Here is a 19967-nt window from a genome sequence, read left to right as displayed (position 1 = left end):
TTTATCTCAATTTTTATGTATTTAGATTTACTATAATATATTAAGCAATATGGCTATCCTTAGGATGTTTGTTAAAAACAGAGTCCAATGTATACACAATTTATAATATTTATTTATATATATAAAGAGTAAAAATAAAGTAATTGGTAATTTACCTTCATTTTGTAAAAAGAAAAAATCATGTCAAGTTGAATGTGGATATTTCCCTTTTTATTTTTATAAATTTTTACATTTATTGTTAAGCATTTCCTAACCTCATGAGATTTTGAGAATGCCTTTTTTTTTTATGCTTCAGGGTAACTGCTAAAACTCAAGTTTGTGCTGATCCACAGAATGTCTGCAAACTTCAGCATTTGAGGTCTCTAGGACTGCTGTCTGACACAGAGTGCAGGAGTAAAGGAGACCCTGACACCAGTGGAAACCATGCGGGGGGAGTATCTAATGTCACATGGCCATTGGCTATCTTTCTCCTGACACGGTCTCTCTGAGTCAGTCAAGCAAGTCAGCTAGTACCTTCTGGAGTCAGGGCAGAGGCGAAAGGCCCCCAGAGCCAGCACATCATCGTAGCTGTGATCCTGACCAAGCTCTTTTCTGGCTGTGAAATCCCAGGTATGGATGAGGTATTGCAGCCAGCGAGGTTGGGTGACCCGTGCCTTGTGCTGTCACATTGTCCAGCAGAGAGGGATAAAGTTGCATTTGCTATGGGAAAGCTGTGGACGAAGTTGGGAGGGCTTTGCATTGTTGCCCCAAGAACTGACTCCTGGATCCATGTTAATCCATATTGAATGTTAACTTCGTTCTGCAAATGAGGAAAGGAGTGGATCAGAATATTTCTGATGCAGAATATGATTTTTTTAATCCTGAGGTGTTTTAAGGGTATGTGATTATTTTTTAGACAGTATAAATCTGTGATTTTTCCCCTCTTATCTCTATGGGTGCTACCTAACTGGTTAGCAATGAACTATCCAAAGGTTGAATTCTCTCTTCTTTCAGTTAAGTGTAATAAAAAAGTTTGATGCTTTGACTATAGGAGTATTTTTCTAGCAAAATAAATCCAGCTTTATATTTCCAAATTTAGTTTCTTATTATTTTGTTATACGGATAGTGAATTAAAATACAACTAAACAAAAACCGGTTAGCTAGGAATACACAACCTTAAGACAAGATATATAATTTGGCACTTTTGTAGAGGGAATATTTATTGAAAAACAAATGACAGTGTGTATATACATTTTATCATTATTTGATGATTGTTCAAGTTTCCTGACAGTATAATGTCATTAAATGGTGAAATATTAAGATATTTTAAAAATCCAAAAACCACATCTATTGAGGAAAAACAATTATCTGATTCTTTCTACAGTTACCAAAAAATATTCTTTTGGGGAAAATGTTTTCTCCTCTTTAATCACTGTGTATTTTATTTCTAGGGGAGAGAGATAATATTTTCTATAAGCCAAGTGTAGGTGAAGGATCATATTTTTGGATAAATATAAATAAGCTATTTTTATGACATATATACTTGAACTGAGTATATATTTCCCTTTTCAGTATAACATAATATTTTGACATATATTTACTTGAACTAGACTATCATTTAATATATTTTATGCATGTTTATTTATATATATTTATAATATAAGTTTATTTTAACTAAAGAGTATCATTTACAGTCTGACATTGGGAATACTATATATATTCCTTTAAGCTCAGTTTTCCTCATCCACAAACAGAAAAGAAATCAATCACCACTGTTAGAATTATAAGTCATGCTTCCCTCATTTAATGTTACTTCCTAAACTCCCTTTCCTTGAATCTCATGATTTTCATATTTTCCTCATGCTTGAAAAAAGGAGTCATGATCCACTGACTCTAAAGTTCAAGGGATAATATGAATGAATGAGCAGGGTCTGACATAAGCAATGTAGCAGGCGCAGTGTTGGTCAAATTGGTGTGTGTGTCCTTAGTAAGAAGGGCTAACTCTATTTGGTGTCAATATAATTGCCACTTGGGCATAACACAGGCACTAAGTGATCAAACGTAATTTTCAAAAGATGATATAAGCCTAGAGGTTTAGGTGAGTATGGAATATATCAATTATTAAATTTTGGCCATGAATTCAATGATTTTGAAAGAAGTGAATGCTTAACATAACAAGCCCATAAATGGTCATGGACCATTATTTAATTGTGCAGAATCTCTGTTGTAAGGCATTACAAAGATGAAAAAAAATTTTCCCTAATATTCCCAGATACTTGCTTTAACCTGTTTATTTCAGATGATCATGCTTATCATTAACTTAGCTCTCCCTGTAACGTAATGAGAAATATTGCCATTTTAATGTCTCAGGCCACATTGCACAGAATTCGAACTGTGCTCTTTGCCTACAGTCCTCAAAAATGAGCGAGTAGAGAGCGACGTGCACGAATCTGATATCACCCTATTCGAGGAGACAGATGGACGAAAGATGTGCAGTGGATGAAAGGAGAGGTAAAGTTTTTTGTTTGCTTTCCTATTTTGTGAAAATATGATTTCAAGTAAGAAGAAGTGAAATCATGATAATTGGGTTTCTGTATATTCGACGTTATTTGTCCGGTTCTTCAGAGATCAAGGGGTATATGTAAATGTAAAATTCAAGGATATTTGTAATCACAGTAAAAAGGGATATTCATTTCCAATTCCAGAATGAATTTCCATTTTGTTCCAACTCTGAGGGCTTTCCTAAGCTCAATGCTTACTATATATTTTTGCTTTCTGAATCTGTACAGAATTTCCACGGCGTAAGGTTGCATTAACCCTGGGAGTTACATGTTTTTTCCTCCTGCTGGCAAGCACAGGCTTGAGATATCTGCGTGAGTATTGGGCACACACATTTTTTTTTTTATGAGAACAAGGAGCAGCGTGAAAAATGAGATACCATAACTGAACTTCTGCTGAGCCTTTGTAAACTACAGAGTCCTATAGAAATGTTAGTAATCATGATGGTGTTTATAATATCGATGACGATGATTTTGCTATTTTGCCATCACTTAGCTTTTATACCACACGAAATAGTGTATGTCATGGCTGTAATGGCACAAAATTTTGCTGAAATGTACAGTGAGGTTTACATATATATTCATCTTTATATTTTGTGAAGGAGGAAGTTTTCCATATGAGCAGAGAATTGGAAAAATCTTTCTTTGAGTATTACACTCCGTATCATACTGCAATACTGCTTAAATCACAGAGGAATATAAGGTTGATTTATTTTTATATCACTTTTTATATTTTTCATATCAATTGTTAAAAATTTATATACAATGTTTTTTAAATATCTTCTTCCTGATTTTTTAATCCTTTGGCTCATGAATTCAGCAACAATTTCGAGGATCTTTCTGGGTCAAGGCCTATATATGATAGATACTAAAGGTACAGCAATTTTAAAAAGTCAGCACTTAATGAGCTCAGTTTAAAGGGGAAGATTTTTTTTTAATGAAACAGTTATATATTTTTTAAAGATGAGGTTTATTTATTTATTTATTTATTTATTTTTGAGAGAGAGAGAGGGAGCATGCAAATGGGAGAAGGGCAGAGAGAGATGGGGAGAGAGAAAATCCCAAGCAGGCTCCTCACCACCAGTGCAAAACCCGGTGCTGAGCTCAAACTCATCAACCGTGAGATCGTGACCTGAGCAGAAGTCATATGCTTAACTCACTGAGCCACCCAGGCACTCCTATTTATTTTTAATGTCTTAGTTATTTTTGAGAGAGAGAGAGAGAGAGAGAGAGAGAGAGAGAGAGAGAGAGAGCATGAGCTGGGGTCGGGGGCAGAAAGAGAAGAAGGCAGAAGATCCTAAGTGGGCTCTGTGCTGACAGCAGGGAGCCTGATGAGCAGCTGGAAATCATGAACCCTAAGATCAAGACCTGAGCCTAAGTCAGACACTCAACTGACAGCCATCCAGGTGCCCCGTAAGCAAAGCAGTTTTTAAAATAAAATAATATTAGTGCTGGGGTAATGGCTTCAAGATATCAGCTGAATAGAATACTTCATGCTGAGGTCCAGAAAACTTTTTTATCAGCTACATTTTTTATCAGATACATTTTTATCAGCTGAAATAGTTAAAAATGAATCAATACATAAAGAAGGAATAACACTGTATGTAAAATGTATGAAGGGAGCAATTGAAATGTGCATTAGTTACAGCGTGTGAGAGAAGTAGGGAGATGAGATGAAATGACTATCAAAGTAAATAAATGTGATGCTTAAGGTCCTGGCGACAATTTGGGGGTAGCTAACAACTTGCTAACTAAGGAAGAAAAACCAGTTCTGAGAGCAATGTGGTTAGTGTCTCATGAATGCAGGAATGTGAACAATCTTATGTTAGCACCCAATCTGAGAGTAAAGAAAAGAACTCTGTTACAAAAAAAATATGAAAAAGGAGGACAGGAACTTTGTGGGAAAGTTGACTTGAGATGATCATATGCAAGAGAAGGGAACCATGAGAAGGAAACTGTGGAGGGTTCAAGAGAGAAATTGACAGTAGGAGATGAAGACCACCAAAGATTTAATAGGGGATGAAATCCAGAGCAGGGGTGAGAGTTTCACACTTGTTCGATGCGAAGCACATTATTTTTCTGGGGTAGAGTGAAAGGTACCTGTGTATCTATAGGAGGAGGTGCAGGAAGGTGAGGAGAAGGTATCCTTGCTGGTGACTGTTTCCCTGGGAAGGAGCAGATGAGGCCATGTGCTCAGAGACAGGGAGAGTCAAGGAGGTGCCCCAGATAATTTAGGCAAAGTATAAATACTTGAAATAGCTGTTGAATTGAGAAAAGAGTGTGACTCAGGAACTATACTGAGTAATATTGAGTGGTGAAATGGTGAAGAAAACCGTAAGCGTTGGCCAGCATTAGTTTGTATGTGTACAGTTTTGTGATATTTTATCATTTGAGTTGCAGAAACTTGTGTTCCAAAATTGGCCATTTCTGTATATTTAAAATTTTTGTTTTTATTTTTCAAGGAGGCCCCACACCCAACCCCCATGACCCTGAGATCAAGAGTGGCTTGCTCTATGGACTGAGCCAGCCAGGAGCCCCAGTGAAGTTGACTATTTTTAGAGGCGCATAAATACCATGTTGCAGTCTTCTTAGAGGTCCTGCCAAAATTAGTTCTATAGCATGTGTCCTTGGATAGACAAAAAGGAAAGGACAAGGGAATTGGTTAGTCACAAGAAATAGTAGTATTTAGGTACTTGAGGTCTTAATCTCTCTCTCTCTCTCTCTCGCTCTTTTTTTTTTTTTTGAATGTCTTTAATTTATTTTTGAGAGAGAGATAGAGAGAACACAGGAGAGTGGGGGTGGGCAGGAGGGGGGGGGGGCAAGAGGATCCAAAGAAGGCTTCGGGCTGTCAGCACAGAGCCCGACGCGGGGCTCGAACTCATGGATCGTGAGATCATGACCTGAGCCGAAGTTGGACACTTAACCGATTGAGCCACCCAGGCGCCCCACTGACACTTCAACATATTTTAACCTAACATTTTCTCTGATTGTACTTTCATTTAATCAGCAACATTCACTATGCCATTTAGAATTAGAATGATTATAATAAAGTGATCTATTACAAGCATTCAAGACCTTAATTTTATAATATGAATTGAAGTCTTTCATAGGTATTCTGGTGCCACCAGGCAAGATATGAAAAAAACAGAAGAAAAAAATGCTTCCTTAGCAGAAGTTGGAGATCACTCAATTCACTGTAATCAATTCAGTACAGGTAGGTACTGAATAATCACACTAGTAGTTTACAGATTTTTTTCCATGGAATGACCCCATATGTCAAAATGATCCCATTTTGATATATAACTTTAAAACTTTACATTGAACTTAGGTTCTTTAATTTTGCTGACCTTTTTAAAAAATCAAATCCATTTTCTTCATTATAGCTAATTGAACTGTTGCCTTTCACGAAGTCATTTTGATTTGATTGAGTGATTTATGCCTGTGATGAATTTTCTCCAATATAGATCCCTTGGAATTAATACCATTCTCTTATATTCACTTTGGTGGATTTCTCCTGAAGGGAGAACTGCTTCGTATTGGAGCAGTGTATCTGTAGTTGGGAAGTCATGATTTCTCAGTGTAATCCAAGCAATGGTCTGCGGTCTGAGACATGATCTCTGGCCCCACAGTTTGGCCAAAAGCTATTCCCAACAGACTTTTGGGATACAGGAAAACCACCTATTTTTTCATCATTCAGTGTGAAGTAAGGAAGAAATACAGGGAAAGGAAAGGTCTCTAAGTTGTCTCGTGGTTGAGGATCATGCGGCTTTTGTTTCAAGATAAAGACCATGACGCATTCCTTTTTTTTTGTTGTTTTCTTTTTTCTTTTATTTAAATCCAAGCTAGTTAACATACAGTGTAGTAATGGTTTCAGGAACAGAATTTAGTGATTCATCATGTACATATGTAACACCCAGTGCACATCCTAAGTGCCCTCCTTAATGCCATTCACCAATTTAGCCCATCTCCCCACCCAAACCCCTCCAGTGACCCTCAGTTTGTTCTCTGCATTGAAATATCTCTTATGGTTTGCCTCCCTCTCTGTTTTTTTATCTTATTTTCTTCTCTTCCCCTATGTTCATCTGTTGTGTTTCTTAAATTCCACACTGAGTGAAATCATATGATACTTGTGTTTGATTGACTTATTTTGCTTAGCATAATACACTCTCCATTCACATTGCTGCAAATAGCAAGATTTAATTCTTTTTGATGGCTAATATTTCATTATATATATATGTGTGTATATATATGTGTGTGTGTGTGTGTGTATACACACACACACACACACATATATATATATATATATATATATATATATATATATACACACACACACCACATCTTTATCCATTCATCGATGGACATTTGGTCCATTTCCACAATTTGGCTATTGTTGATAGTGCTGCTATAAACATTGGGTGCACGTTCCCCTTCAGCATTTTTGTTTCCTTTGGATAAACACCTAGTAGTGCAGTTGTTGGGTCATAGGGTAGTTCTATTTTTAATTTTTTTGAGGAACCTCCATACTGTTCTCCAGTGGCTGCCCCAGTGTGCATTCCCACCAGCAGTGCAAAAGGGTTCCCCTTTTTCCACATTATTGCCAACATCTGTTGTTGCCTGAATTGCTCATTTTAGCCATTCTGACAGGTGTGAGGTGGTATCTCATTGTGGTTTTGATTTGTATTTCCTTGATGATGAGTGATGTGGAGCATCTTTTCACGTGACTGTCAGTCATCTGATGTCTTCTTTGGAAAAGTGTGTGTTCACATCTTTTGTCCATTTCTTCACTGGATTATTTGTTTTTTTGGGTGTTGAGTTTGATAAGTTCTTTATAGACTTTGGATACTAGCCCTTTATCTGATATGTCATTTGCCAATATCTTCTCCCATGCTGTCGGTTGCCTTTTCGTTTTGTGGATGCTTTGCTTCACTGTGCAGAATCTTTTTACCTTGATGAGGTCCCAATAGTGCATTTTTGCTTTTATTTCCCTTGCTTCTGGAGACATGTCTAGTAAGAAGTTTCTATGGCCGAAGTCAGAGAGGTTGTTGCCTGTTTTCTCCTCGAGGATTTTGATGGCTTCCTGTCTTATGCATCTCATCCATTTGAGTTCATTTTTATGTATGGTGTCAAAAAGTGGGCCAGGTTCACTCTGCATGTCGCTGTCCAGTTTTCCCAACACCATTTGCTGATGAGACTGTCTTTTTCCACTGTAGTTTCTATGCCTGCTTTGTCCAAGATGAGTTGGTCATACATTTGTGGGTCCATTTCTGGGTTCTCTGTTCTGTTCCATTGATCTATGTGTCTGTTTTTGTGTCAGTACCGTAATGTTTGATGAAAACAACTTTGTAATACAGCATGAAGTCTGGAATTATGATGCCTCCAGCTTTGGTTTTCTTTTTAAATATTCCTTTGACTATTCTGGGTCTTTTTGGGTTCCATACAAATGTCAGGATTGTTTGTTCTCTCTCTGTGAAGAATGCTGGTGTTATTTTGATAGGGATTGCATTGAATATGTAGATTGCTTTGGGTAGGTTCGGCATTTTAACAATATTGTTTTCTAACCCATGATTATGGAATGAAGACAATGACACATTTCAAGGAAAATGGTACTGTTGTCGAAAAAGCTGTTACCACTTTTCAAAAGAAGAGGAAACTTGGGAGAGGAGCAAGGTGGCATGCCAAGATCTGCAGTCTAGTCTCGTGAAGATTGATACTAAAGAGGAGCAAGTACGTCTACTCTACTAAACCTGAGTAAATGCTTTCTGGGAAATTTGTATGTCTTGAGCTAGGCTAATTGTTACAATTGCCTCCGGTATAATTTGGCCACTTTGTTTGGAAGCACTTGTTAACTGGTGCAGATGTCTCTGCCGAGGAGGAGACACAGAGACCTGGTGTAACAGAGACCTGGAAGAACCATCGTTTTCAGCCAGGGAAATGGTGACGTGAGATGTTTTTCAGTCTTTTTAGTCTAGGTGTCGCATCTTCCCATTTTAGTATAGGTCAGAGAGTTCAGTATTTAGCTTCTCAGAGCTCATACAGGGCGAAAGAAAAAGCAGCCTGAAGGAGACAATTTCGTATTGTACTCGGTTCTGTTCCTTCATCAGTATTTGGGACTGATCACACTTTTTTTTTTTTTTTAAGCTTATTTATTTTGAGTGAGAGACGGTGTGAGTGGGGGACGGGCAGAGAGCGAGAATCCCAAGCAGGCTGTCAGCATCGGTGCAGAGCCCAAGGGGCTCAAACTCACAAGTGTGAGATTATAACCTGAGCTGAAGTCGGCTTAACTGATTGAGCCACCCAGGAGCCTCGGGGCTGATCACACTTCTTAAACTTTTTTTAATGTTTATTTATTTTTAAGAGGGGGGGAGAGGGGCAGAGACAGGGACACACAGAACTTGAAGCAGGCTCCAGGCTCTGCGCTGTCAGCACAGAGCCAGACGCGGGTTCGAACTCACAAAGTGAGAGAACATGACCTGAGCTGAAGTTGGACATAACCGATTGAGCCACCCAGGCACAGCAAGATGAGACTTTTAAGGCAAGATGAGACTCATTTTCATAGCCATGAGAAAAAAGGATGAAAAATAGAGAGATTGAATGTAGTTGCAATGATTGTTTAAAAACGTATTTTTTTGGGGGGGCGGGATGCCTGGATGGCTCAGTTGGTTAAGTGGCCAACTTTGGCTCAGGTCTTGATCCCACAGTTCATGAGTTGAAGCCTCGCATCGGGCTCTGTGCTGACAGCTTGGAGCCTGGAGCCTGCTTCAAATTCTGTGTCTCCCTCTCTCTCTGTTCCTCCTCCACTCACACTCTTTCTCTTTCCCTCAAAAATGAATACAAGCTAAAAAAAATTTAAAAAATGTACTTTTCTTTTACTTATAATCCAGAATGACAGAGGAAACATCTCTTTTCTAGAAGAGAAAAATTTAGATCACATTGCTATTCCTTACGTAGTTTGGGAATATAAAGTCAATCGAATGGATTCTGATGATTTCCTTCTAATGATTCCATTTAGGCACTGATTCCAGTTACACTAATTATTCATAGCAATATTATTTCTATTAGTATCTTGTGAAGGATAAGTTAAAAACCCTATGTTAAAGAAAAGACAACACTGAGGTGCCTGGCTGCCTCAGTTGGTAGGGTATTTGACTCTTGATCTTCGGGTTGTGAGTTCAAGCCCCACGTCTAGGCCTTACTTAAAAAAACAAACAAAACAAAACAAACAAAAAAACTTCTATATTTTCTTATTTATAAAACTCTTATTAAAATAATAATATGAATGAATACCTTTTAACTGTTGGAAACAAGTGAGTTAGATAACAGCATATGGATTCAAACAAATTAAAAAAAAATCCAGCTACAGCTTATAAGTACTTTGATTAATTTAAACCTCAATTGTTCTCTATCAATTCCTAAATGATCTGAGATTTTTCACTCAGAAATTAACTTATTTATTACCCATATTTCCCTTGTAATTTCCAATCCAGTTTTCTTCAGTTTTAGTCCTGCCACTGAAGTTTCTGGACTTCAGAGTTTCACTGTTTTATTTTTGAAGGAGAGAGAGAGATAGAGTGTAAGCGAGGAAGGGTCAGAGAGAGAGACAGACACAGAATCTGAAGCAGGCTCTGGGCTCTAAGCTGTCAGCACAGAGCCCGACGCGGGGCTTTAACTCACGGACCGTGAGATCATGACCTGAGCCAAAGTTGAAGGCTTAACCGACTGAGCCACCCAGGCCTCCCTGGACTTCAGAGTTTCACTGAAACTTCTTCTTATACCTGTTCTCCTTGCATTGCCATGAACTAATCTACAGCCTTTGAAATTTATTGAGACTTTTGCCATTGATCAGAGCAAAATCCAAGTTTCATAGTCTATTACCTCATTGTGATAGCCTGGCTTTCAGTGTCTGAACTGGACTGCTGATATACTATACAGACCTGTGACAGACTTTGCTGTAGAACAGCATTACTCTTACACTGATAGTTTAGGATTTCCTGTGTTTTGCTGCTTTGTAAAGCCTAAGAGTGTGATGAAAACAGTGGCTTAAATCCATTGATACTGAAACTGAGATTGCATTTGATACATTTATGTGTACCCCTAATATCTAGCAAAATTATGTGAGTAAAAGAATCAAAGAATATTTAGTTTTAGTGTTTCTTCAGAAACCTAGAAATGATAAAGCATGTATTTGTCATGTTTATATAATACCCATCCATTTTCCTTAGGCATTTAAACATACAGTATTAAAATTTTTTCTTACACAGTTACAGTGAAAAAAAAATTGGTCTGTGTGTGCATGTGTGTGTGTGTGTGTGTGTGTGTGTGTGTGTGTGTTTGAGAGAAAGAGAAAGAGGGAGAATGATTAGATTACATTCATTTTAGGAAAGAACATTAATTTGTTGCTTCACATTTGCATCCATAAGAAAAATTTGAAGGAAATATAATATGTCAATTGGAATAATGATTAAAAATAACTTACAGTATTTTTATGTTAAAGATATTTTAGAGACTGCATACATTATCCAGTCCACAAAATCTTAAAAGAGATAGGGATTCCCACTGTATAGATAATAAAACGTTCAAAAAAGTTGTATTTGCTTAAGGGCACAAAGCAAATAAATGGGAAATGCTGTGTTAACATGTAGGTATAGTTTCTTCATTTTTCACTGCCATATAATATTCCGCAGTGTGGATATACTTCATCCATTCTCTAGATGATGGGAATCTGGGTTGTTTCCACCTTTTGTTGTTATGAATATTCCTTCATTAAACATGCTTAGACACGCTTCTGTGAAAAATTGTTCTGTGTGTCCTCACTTTTATTTATCATATCATCCTAGGAGTGGAATCACTGGGCAATGTTTGTAACAGTTTAATTTTATACGATAGTTCTAAATTATTTTTCAATATGATTTGAACAACAGCTTAAAAGATATGTTTGATCTCTATCATCACACAAACTTGGTGTTAATTTTAATTTCTGCCACTTGAATACTTGTAAGATATATCCTTGTGGAATTGAATTGCATTTTTAAAATGTTTACTTATTTTGATAGAGAGAAAGAGAAAGAAAGAGCTTAAGAGAGGGTCAGAGAGAGAAAGAGAGAGAGAGAATCTCAAGCAGGCTGTGCACTGTCAGTGCAGAGCCTGATGTGGGGCTCAATCTCAAAAATCATGAGACTATGACCTAAGCTGAAATCAAGAGCCAGATGCTTAACCAGCTGAGCCACTCAGGTGCTCTGATATGCACTTTTCTGATCTCTAGTGAGCTTGGTACCTTTCTATACATATGGCTATATTCCTTATTTACTTCAACAACTTTTTTTAAGTTTATTTTTGAGAGACACAGAGTTTGAGTGGGGAAGGGGCAGACACACACACACACACACACACACACACACACACAGAATTCAAAGCAAACTCCAGGCTCTGAACTGTCAGCACAGAGCCCAAGGTGGGGCTTGAACTCAGGAACCAGGAGATCATGACCTGAGCTGAAGTTGGACACAACCAACTGAGATGATGCCTTATTTATTTGAAATATGTTCTCTTTTTTTGCCCATTATTTCTTATTGGATAATTTTGTTTTCTTGTTGATTTCTAGAAACATGTATTTGTTCTTTAAATTATTGCAGATATCTCCATATTTGAAGCTTGTATTATACAATCTCTAAGGTGTCTTAGAGAAGAGAAGAAGATGTCTTATGAAGAGAAGTTCCAGGTTTAGTGCAGTCATATTTACCTATCGACTTCATCATACATGGAGATATTTTTAAAGTTCATTGTCTCCCTTTCTGTATATCTTTCATCCAGTCACCAAGAATTGAGTGATTCCTTCACTGAAGCATTTCCATTTCAATGTCTTCTCTGCCCCATGGAGAAATTAGCCCGCCTCCTTCATTTATCATAGTGGCATTTGGAGATCTAAATGCTCAGTATTTTAGGAGTCCTCTGTGGGTAAGGCATTTTCATTGATGTTGTGAATAATCCTAATTATTCTGGTTTACACACAGATCTTCATTCAATCAAAAATAACATACAGTTATTGGATTGGATTAAAGGTAGGACCCAAGAATCCCCGAAAGTGGCTGGATGGCTCAATCGTATCTCAGAATCTGTAAGTTTTTATTTCACCATCTTCCTGCCCTCTTTCCTGCTCAGTAACTGATTGGTAGATTATTGGTGAACAAGTGGAACAGATCCTTGAGGACTTAGGGAATATCTTTAATTCCATTTGATCTCGCTTCTTTTTTTTTTTTTTTTAAATTTTTTTTTTCAACGTTTATTTATTTTTGGGACAGAGAGAGACAGAGCATGAACGGGGGAGGCGCAGAGAGAGAGGGAGACACAGAATCGGAAGCAGGCTCCAGGCTCTGAGCCATTAGCACAGAGCCTGACGCGGGGCTGGAACTCCCGGACCGCGAGATGGTGACCTGGCTGAAGTCGGACGCTTAACCGACTGTGCCACCCAGGCGCCCCATGATCTCGCTTCTTAGATAGGCAACTGAATGCAAATCTGAGACCTCAGTAGACCCAAAGAGCATGATTTATTCCATGTTCTTTAATGGAGGGTCCTTCCAAACACAGTAAAATGATATTTTGCTTTTGTATCTTTCTCTTGTATGTTCTACAGTACTAGCAGGTACACATGTACAGTTGCAGGAAATGTTAAAAATACAACGAGGAAAGAAAAGTTGTATTTATAAAGCCAGTTCTCTCTGGAAGTGACATCTGTAACCTGTTTTCTTGGTATCATTCAAGAACAACAACAAAAAAAAGAGCTTATCCCAATAAGTCATCTAATAATGTTGCACTCTAACGTGGTCATTAAAATCTTCAATGGTATTATTTAGCAGAAGTCCACATAATTTCTGGAAGCCCTGTCTCATTAGTAAATCACATAGATTTGTTGGTTGATGTCCAGGAAACGAGTTAGGAAAATGTAGAAAAGCGATCTGTTTTAACTGAATCTAAGTAGCATGGGGACACCATGAAAAACAGGCTATTTGACATGCTGTTTATTGATGGCCCACGATGTGCGAGGCACCCTTCTAGCCGCTGAAGCTATAGTGGTGAATGAAACACGCTACAGTGTCCTGCCCTTATGGATATTACATTCCAATGCAAACATCATAGTGCTCTTGGTGATGAGTGACGACAATCCCAATATGCCAAGTAAATTACATGGCACATTAGAGAATGATAAAAGCTACGTGGTGGTGTGAGGTCTTACTTTTAGCTCTATCACAAGGTATCTTTTGTCTATGAAATTAAGAGGAAGAGATTTCACTGCTTTAAATGCAGTGGTCAGAGACAGACTCCTTGAGAACCGATGTTTGTATAGTATCTGTTTTTATTTTTTATTTTTATTTTTGAGAGAGAGGGAGCTTGCATGAGTGAGCAGGGGAGGGGCAGAGAAAGAGGGGAGCAATAATCCCAAGTCAACTCCACACTGCCAGTGCAGAGCCCAATACAGGGCTCAAACTCACAAACCATGAAATCATGACCTGAGCCAAAACTAAGAGTCAGATGCGTAACCCACTGAGCCACCCAGGCGCCCCTGTGTTGTTCAGTATCTTGAATGAGCAGGGCATGTGGATTAGCTGATACAAATGCATCCCAGCAGTAACAACAGCTGTGGTCAAGACTCAGAGGTAGGAGTGTCCTTAGCATTCCTGAGGAAATAGCAAGAGGGCCTGGGATGCTGGAGCAAGGGGAACGAGGTGGGAGAGAAGTAGGTCAGAGAGGGAATGACGGTGAGAGCATGTGGGGATCAGAAAAATGTAAGACCTTGGATTGGTTCATGAGGGTCATGAGAAGCTATTAGAGGGTTTTCAGCAGAGGAGGGACAAAAGCTGGCTCCTGCTTTGGAGACGCACTCTGGACAGTCTGTTGAGCTGAGATGGCCAAGTGGCCAGATTCTACACTTGTTCCAAAGATGTGTGTGAGACGGACAAGTCAGGGATGGTGTCAAGGTTTTTGGTCCAAGAGTGGTAAGAATGACATTCCCATTAACGTTAATAAGGCATATTTGGAATTCAGTTTTAGATACAATGGTAGTAAAACTGTTAAGCATTTAGGTATGTGCGGGGGTGTCGCATGGGCCTTGTGATAGATGATCATGCCGATCAGGTGAGAGGTCTGTGCCTGGGATGCACATGTTGTGTGCAGCAGTGGATAGACAGTGTGACATGTGCGAGGCTGGGATGATTCTCGGGAATCTAAGGGCTGAGCCCTCGGACACCCTCATGTTTAAGGTCATGTTAAGATAAGGGGACAAGAGGATAACCAGAAAACATCACTGAGAAAAGTGCTTCAACAGACAGAAGGAAACCCATGAAGGGGCAGCGAGGGCAATGGAACCCCCTACAAAGAAGTTCTACTGAAACAACAGCTGAATGTAAAAAGTTGGGGACACCTCCATTTTATTTCTTGAAATGGTTACTTCCCATCAGATTCCTGAGGATTTGGGTGAAAATTAAAACTAAGAAATGTTTTTATCTGGACGGTGTAGCCCAGACTTCATATTTAAAAATCCAGGTTCCTTATTCTCATGGCCCAATTTCACCGAAGTCTAATGCTTCGTTTGGTGTGGAAGACATTAGGCTCAGTGGAGAAAAAGTGCACCCTATTTTAAATGCAAATCAGCACCTTTTTTGCTCAAAGTGAGGCTACCAGTGGAGATGCTTGCTCTGGGCACATCAATCTGAATTATAGGCACTTAGAAATATGTTTATATGTAATTGCAGTGTGTCACTTAATAAACATTCTTTATTTGATCACTTCCCAGACATGTCAGGGGTCTTAGGAGCATATTTCAAGTGTATACGTATAACTCCCTCTACCTCGCAGTCTATACTACTCTTTGTACTTCTTCACTAGTTCCAATGGTCCATTGGTAACATTTCATTAGGTTTAGGTACAATTACGCTTCATCATCTTAAGGCTATATGTCCCTCTCAACATTTGAATGGCCATTGAAAAAACTGCACATATGTTTTCAATTTGTGATAAATTTTGCCTGAGAAATGTCTTTCTAAAATAAATTTATTTTCTGGTGCAGGAATTTAGAACACCGTGGACCGACTGTAAAATGTGCATGCCTCAAGCCATCAATTATTTTTACTACTAATTGTAGCAGACTCTTTCATTACATTTGTGAAAAGGAGTTCTCTGGCTCTGATAATTAAAAGAAGTACTGTGATCAAAGTTTTTAACATTTCCATTCTTTAACAGGTATTCAGAAAAAACAAAGGGTTTTCACTCCGATTAGTCAATTATGTATGATTATGTAGGATTGTGATGTTTCAAACATCCCTCAGTAAGGATACAAGAATAGCAAAATTATACATTTAAAAATACAGTTTTTTGAAATTTCAAGAACCAAGCCACCAGAGAATATGAAACAAATTCATTTTGATTGAGTATAAGATTTTACATTTAAAAAGTAAATAAAAGATCTTGATTCAAATAGGTGATTAATGCGTTCACATTGTTGAAAACATAAGAGGTACGAACTGATAAACAAATTCTCTCACCCCATCTTGGCCCCTATGCACCTAGTTGCCATCTGAGAGGCAAACATGTAACTAGTTTTGATAGTATTCTGGAGATACTCTAGAAAAGTACCACCAAAGGCATGCTGTCGGGGAAACAAAATGTTACACAGCTACACACCGTTGTATTGCTTCTTTATGTTTTTGCTTAAAAATATGTCACATGGTTTATTTTGTATCAGTACATAAGAAGGTGCCTCGCTTTTTGTAAGCTGCAGCAAATGATACGCCAAATGGATGTGCCAACACTTTATTTACCAGTGTTGTTTCCAATGGATATTGAGGTTTGTCCTAAAAGTTTACAGTTGTTACACAATGGTGGAATGAATAGCACTTAATACAGTCTCATTTACTATCATGGATAGATATAGGGTAAATGTAGGGTAAATGTCTAGCAGTGTACTTTCAGCATCGAAGTGTGGATACATTACATTTTAATAGACCATTTCATATTTCAATAGAGGTTGTACGTCTATATCTGCAGACAGCAATGTCCAAGAATTCCTGCTTCCCCACTTCCCCACCATAGTGTATTATCAATCTGCTTGGTTTTCCCAATAAAATCTTCACCAATTGAAAAAAAGGTATATTTGTGTCATTTCAATTTATAATTTCCTGGTATTTGTGAGGCTGAGCATATGTTTAGGGTATTTTTTTTTCATTTAAACTATCTGTCCGTGTCATTGTGGATTAATATCACAAACCTAAGTTTGAGCAAAGAAACCAGACATAAAATCGTTCATCCTATAAAATTATACTTTTTTCATAAGGTTCCTCACCAGGCAAATGTAATCTATGTTATTAAAAATGAGGACAGAGGCATCTGGGTGGCTTCATCAGTTAAGCAACCAACCTCAGCTCAGGTCGTGATCTCATGGTTCACGGGTTCGAGCCCTGCATTTGGCTCTGTGCTGACAGCTCAGAGCCTGGAGCCTGCTTCGGATTCTGCGTCTCCCTCTCTCTCTGCCCCTCCCCTGCTCATGCTCTGTCTCCCTCCCTCTCTGTCCCATTCCCCACTCACACTCCATTTCTCTCTCAAAAAAAATTAAATATTTAAAAAATATATAAAAAGAAAGAAATGAGGTCAAAATTCCTGCTGTATGGATTTATTCCCAAGAAGAATAATAATGGGGGAATGACTCGTCTTTACCATGGTGCAGAGTTATGCTTGGAAAGAAACCATGTCCCAGGTGCATTTCTCAGGTGCTGATAATATGGAGTGTAATAAGCTGGGTGCTGGTTACAGGGTGTTGTAGTGATCCCTTGGGCTGCCATGACAACAACCACAACCTGGGTGTCTTTGAACAACGTGCATTTAGTTTTTCATTGTTGTGGAGGTGAGAAGTTTAGAATTGCAGTGGCAGAGCCAAGCTCCATTTGAGACTATTTTACTCCGTTGGAGTAAATTCTTCCTCTCCTCTTCCCAGCTTTTGGTGGTTGTGGGTGATCCTTGGTGTTTCTTGGTTTGTCTCTGTGTCACCCCATCCTTCCCTTGTCATCACAGGGCATTCTTCTTCTCTGTCACTGTTCACATGTCCTCCTCCTTATAAGGAGACTCACCATATCGGATTTGCCCCCTCCCTAATGACCTCATTTTAACTTGATTACATCTCTAAAGACCTTATTTCCAAATAAGGTCATACAGGTAGTGGGAACTAGAATTCCAGCATATTTATTTTTACCTTTGTTTCTTGTGCTTTTGGTGTCCTATCTAAAAAAGTCATTACCATGACCAACGCCAGGAGCTTTTACTCTAGGTTTTCTCCATGCAGTTTTATGGTGTCAGGTCTTATGTTTTGGCCTTTAATTCATTTTGAGTCAATTTTGAGTTTAAGATAGGGGTCCAGTTTCAGTGTTCTGCATGTTTGTCCAGTTTTCCCAACACCATTTACTGAAGAGATTATCCTTTTTCCACTGAGTTTTCTTGGCTTACTTGTTAATATCAGTAGGGTCTATATGCATGGGTTTGTTTTGGGGCCCTTGATTCTGTTCCATTAGTCTATTTTTATGCCAGTACCATGCTATTTTGATTATTATTGCTTTGTAGTATAGTTTAAAATCAGGAATTGGGATGCCTCCAGTTTTGTTCTTCATCTCAGGAATGCTTTGTCTACTGAAGTTCTTTTGTTGTTTCAAATAAATGTTAGGATTGTCGTCTCTACCTTTGTGAATATGCCATTAGAAATTCGATAAGGATTACACTGAATGTGTGCATGGCTTTTTGAGGTTGTTGTTGTATGTTTCCTTTGTCATAGACAAAGGTTAAGCCTCTGTCTCTTGGTATCTGCTCAGGTCATGATCTCAAGGTTTGTGGGTTCAAGCCCCATATCAGGCTCTGTGCTGACAGTGTGAAGTCTGCTTGGAATTCTCTCTCTCTCCCTCTTTCTCCGCTCTCTCCCACTTGTGATCTCTCACTCTAGCAAAGTAAATAAATCAACTTAAAAAAAAAAAGAAATGAGACAGAGAGATAGACTTTCCCATACAAACAAAACTTAAGGGAGTTCTTCACTACTAGACTTGGCTTGCAGAGAAATCAGACAGAAGATCAGTAAAGAAAACAGAAGTCTTGAAAAACACTTCGATCAAACACACCTAGGAGTCTTGTAGACAACAGTCTACCCACAACAGAATCCATATTTTTCTCAAGTGCACATGGAACTTCTCTAAGATAACATACAGAATCTGTATGACCATCAGTAGTCAAAACAATCTTGAAAAAGAAGACAAAGGATACACATAAACTTCAAGAGCAGGTTTTCCCTATTGAAGTAGGGAAATGGGCTTGTGAAGGAGTTCAAGGACCTTCCCACTAGATCTGAATCTAAAGCACATGGAAAAATACCAGTATCTATTCCACGTTTAAAGTTTTTAAAGTTAGTACCTGTGTTTGTTATATGGCTTTTTACGCCTTCTCTGTGTTAGAAATAGTTTTAAGTAACAAAATATAACCTTGATAGAATTAAAAGGAAAAATAGACACATCTACAATTATAGCTGGAAACTATAATTAAAAATTAAATTTATTTTTTAAATTTTTTCAATGTTTATTATTGTTATTATTTTTTTTTTTTTTTGAGAGAGAGAGAGAGAGAGACAGACAGAGCTCGAGCAGAGGATGGGCAGGGAGAGAGGGACACACAGAATCCAAAGAAGCCTCCTGGATCTGAGCTGTCAGCACAGAGCCCTATGTGGGGCAAACTCAAGAAGCAGGAGATCATGACTGGAGCCAAAGTCAGATGCTTAACAAACGGAGCCACCTGGGTGCCCCAAGACTCCTCTCTTAATACTCAATAATTACATTCACAAAACCAGTAAGGATAGTGAGGACTTGCATAATGTTATCTACCAAACCGACTTGAATGGCATTTATGGAATTCTCCAGTCAACAATAGAAGAATGCACATTCTGTTGAAAGCACATAGAACATTAAAATATTTTTAAACTACGGTTAGTCCTTAATAGTAGTCTCAACAAATTAAAAAAAAAAAATGAAGTCACACAGATTAGAGATCACTCGGTGGATTCATTCTAGAACCAGTAACAGAAAAATGTTTGAAAACTCTCACAATGTTTGACAATTAAACAATACCTTTTGAAATAATGCATAGGTCAGACAAAATCATGAAGAAAATGTAAACAATATCTTTTCTGTTTGTTTTAGAGGAAACATTTTGAATAGTTTGAATTGGATGAAAAGAAATCAACAAGATATTAAAATATGTGGGATGCAGTGAAATCAACGTTTACAGGGAAATGTATAACATTCAATGCTTACATTTGAAGTAATTTTTCTAATCAATCAATAATTGCAACTTCTTTTAATTTTTACTGAGGTGCTTTTATTTTATTTTATTTTCAAAATATAATTTATTGTCAAG

The 19967-nt window shown here is 38.0% G+C and overlaps 1 protein-coding gene across 2 annotated transcripts; it reads left to right on the top strand.

The window, feature by feature from the left end:
• Nucleotides 1-310: 310 nt before the first annotated feature.
• Nucleotides 311-16548, top strand: LOC102899579 (NKG2-D type II integral membrane protein-like). Of its 2 annotated transcripts, none has more exons than XM_023256773.2 (7): nucleotides 311-609; nucleotides 2391-2490; nucleotides 2769-2852; nucleotides 5638-5751; nucleotides 8119-8264; nucleotides 12548-12651; nucleotides 15598-16548. In XM_023256773.2, exons 2-7 carry the CDS (start codon nucleotides 2457-2459, stop codon nucleotides 15722-15724), a joined length of 609 nt encoding a protein of 202 aa, XP_023112541.2. In that variant the 5' UTR covers nucleotides 311-609; nucleotides 2391-2456; the 3' UTR covers nucleotides 15725-16548. The 2 variants fall into 2 exon arrangements, with proteins under 2 accessions (XP_023112541.2, XP_023112540.2); XM_023256772.2 differs by having other exon boundaries at nucleotides 2350-2490.
• The last annotated feature ends 3419 nt before the right edge of the window (nucleotides 16549-19967 follow it).

The sequence above is a fragment of the Felis catus genome, chromosome B4, assembly GCF_018350175.1.
Source record: "Felis catus isolate Fca126 chromosome B4, F.catus_Fca126_mat1.0, whole genome shotgun sequence".
NCBI lineage: Eukaryota > Metazoa > Chordata > Mammalia > Carnivora > Felidae > Felis > Felis catus.
Note: the sequence above shows the minus strand (reverse complement) of the source record. Positions and strands in the feature narration are given on the sequence as shown.

Coding starts and splice junctions, on each gene's coding strand:
- LOC102899579 (XM_023256773.2), top strand. CDS start 2,457: ATGGACGAAAGATGTGCAGTGGATGAAAGGAGAG. Junction 8,265..12,547: donor TTGATACTAAAGAGGAGCAA/GTACGTCTACTC, acceptor GTTTACACACAG/ATCTTCATTCAATCAAAAAT. Junction 12,652..15,597: donor TCAATCGTATCTCAGAATCT/GTAAGTTTTTAT, acceptor TTTCTGGTGCAG/GAATTTAGAACACCGTGGAC.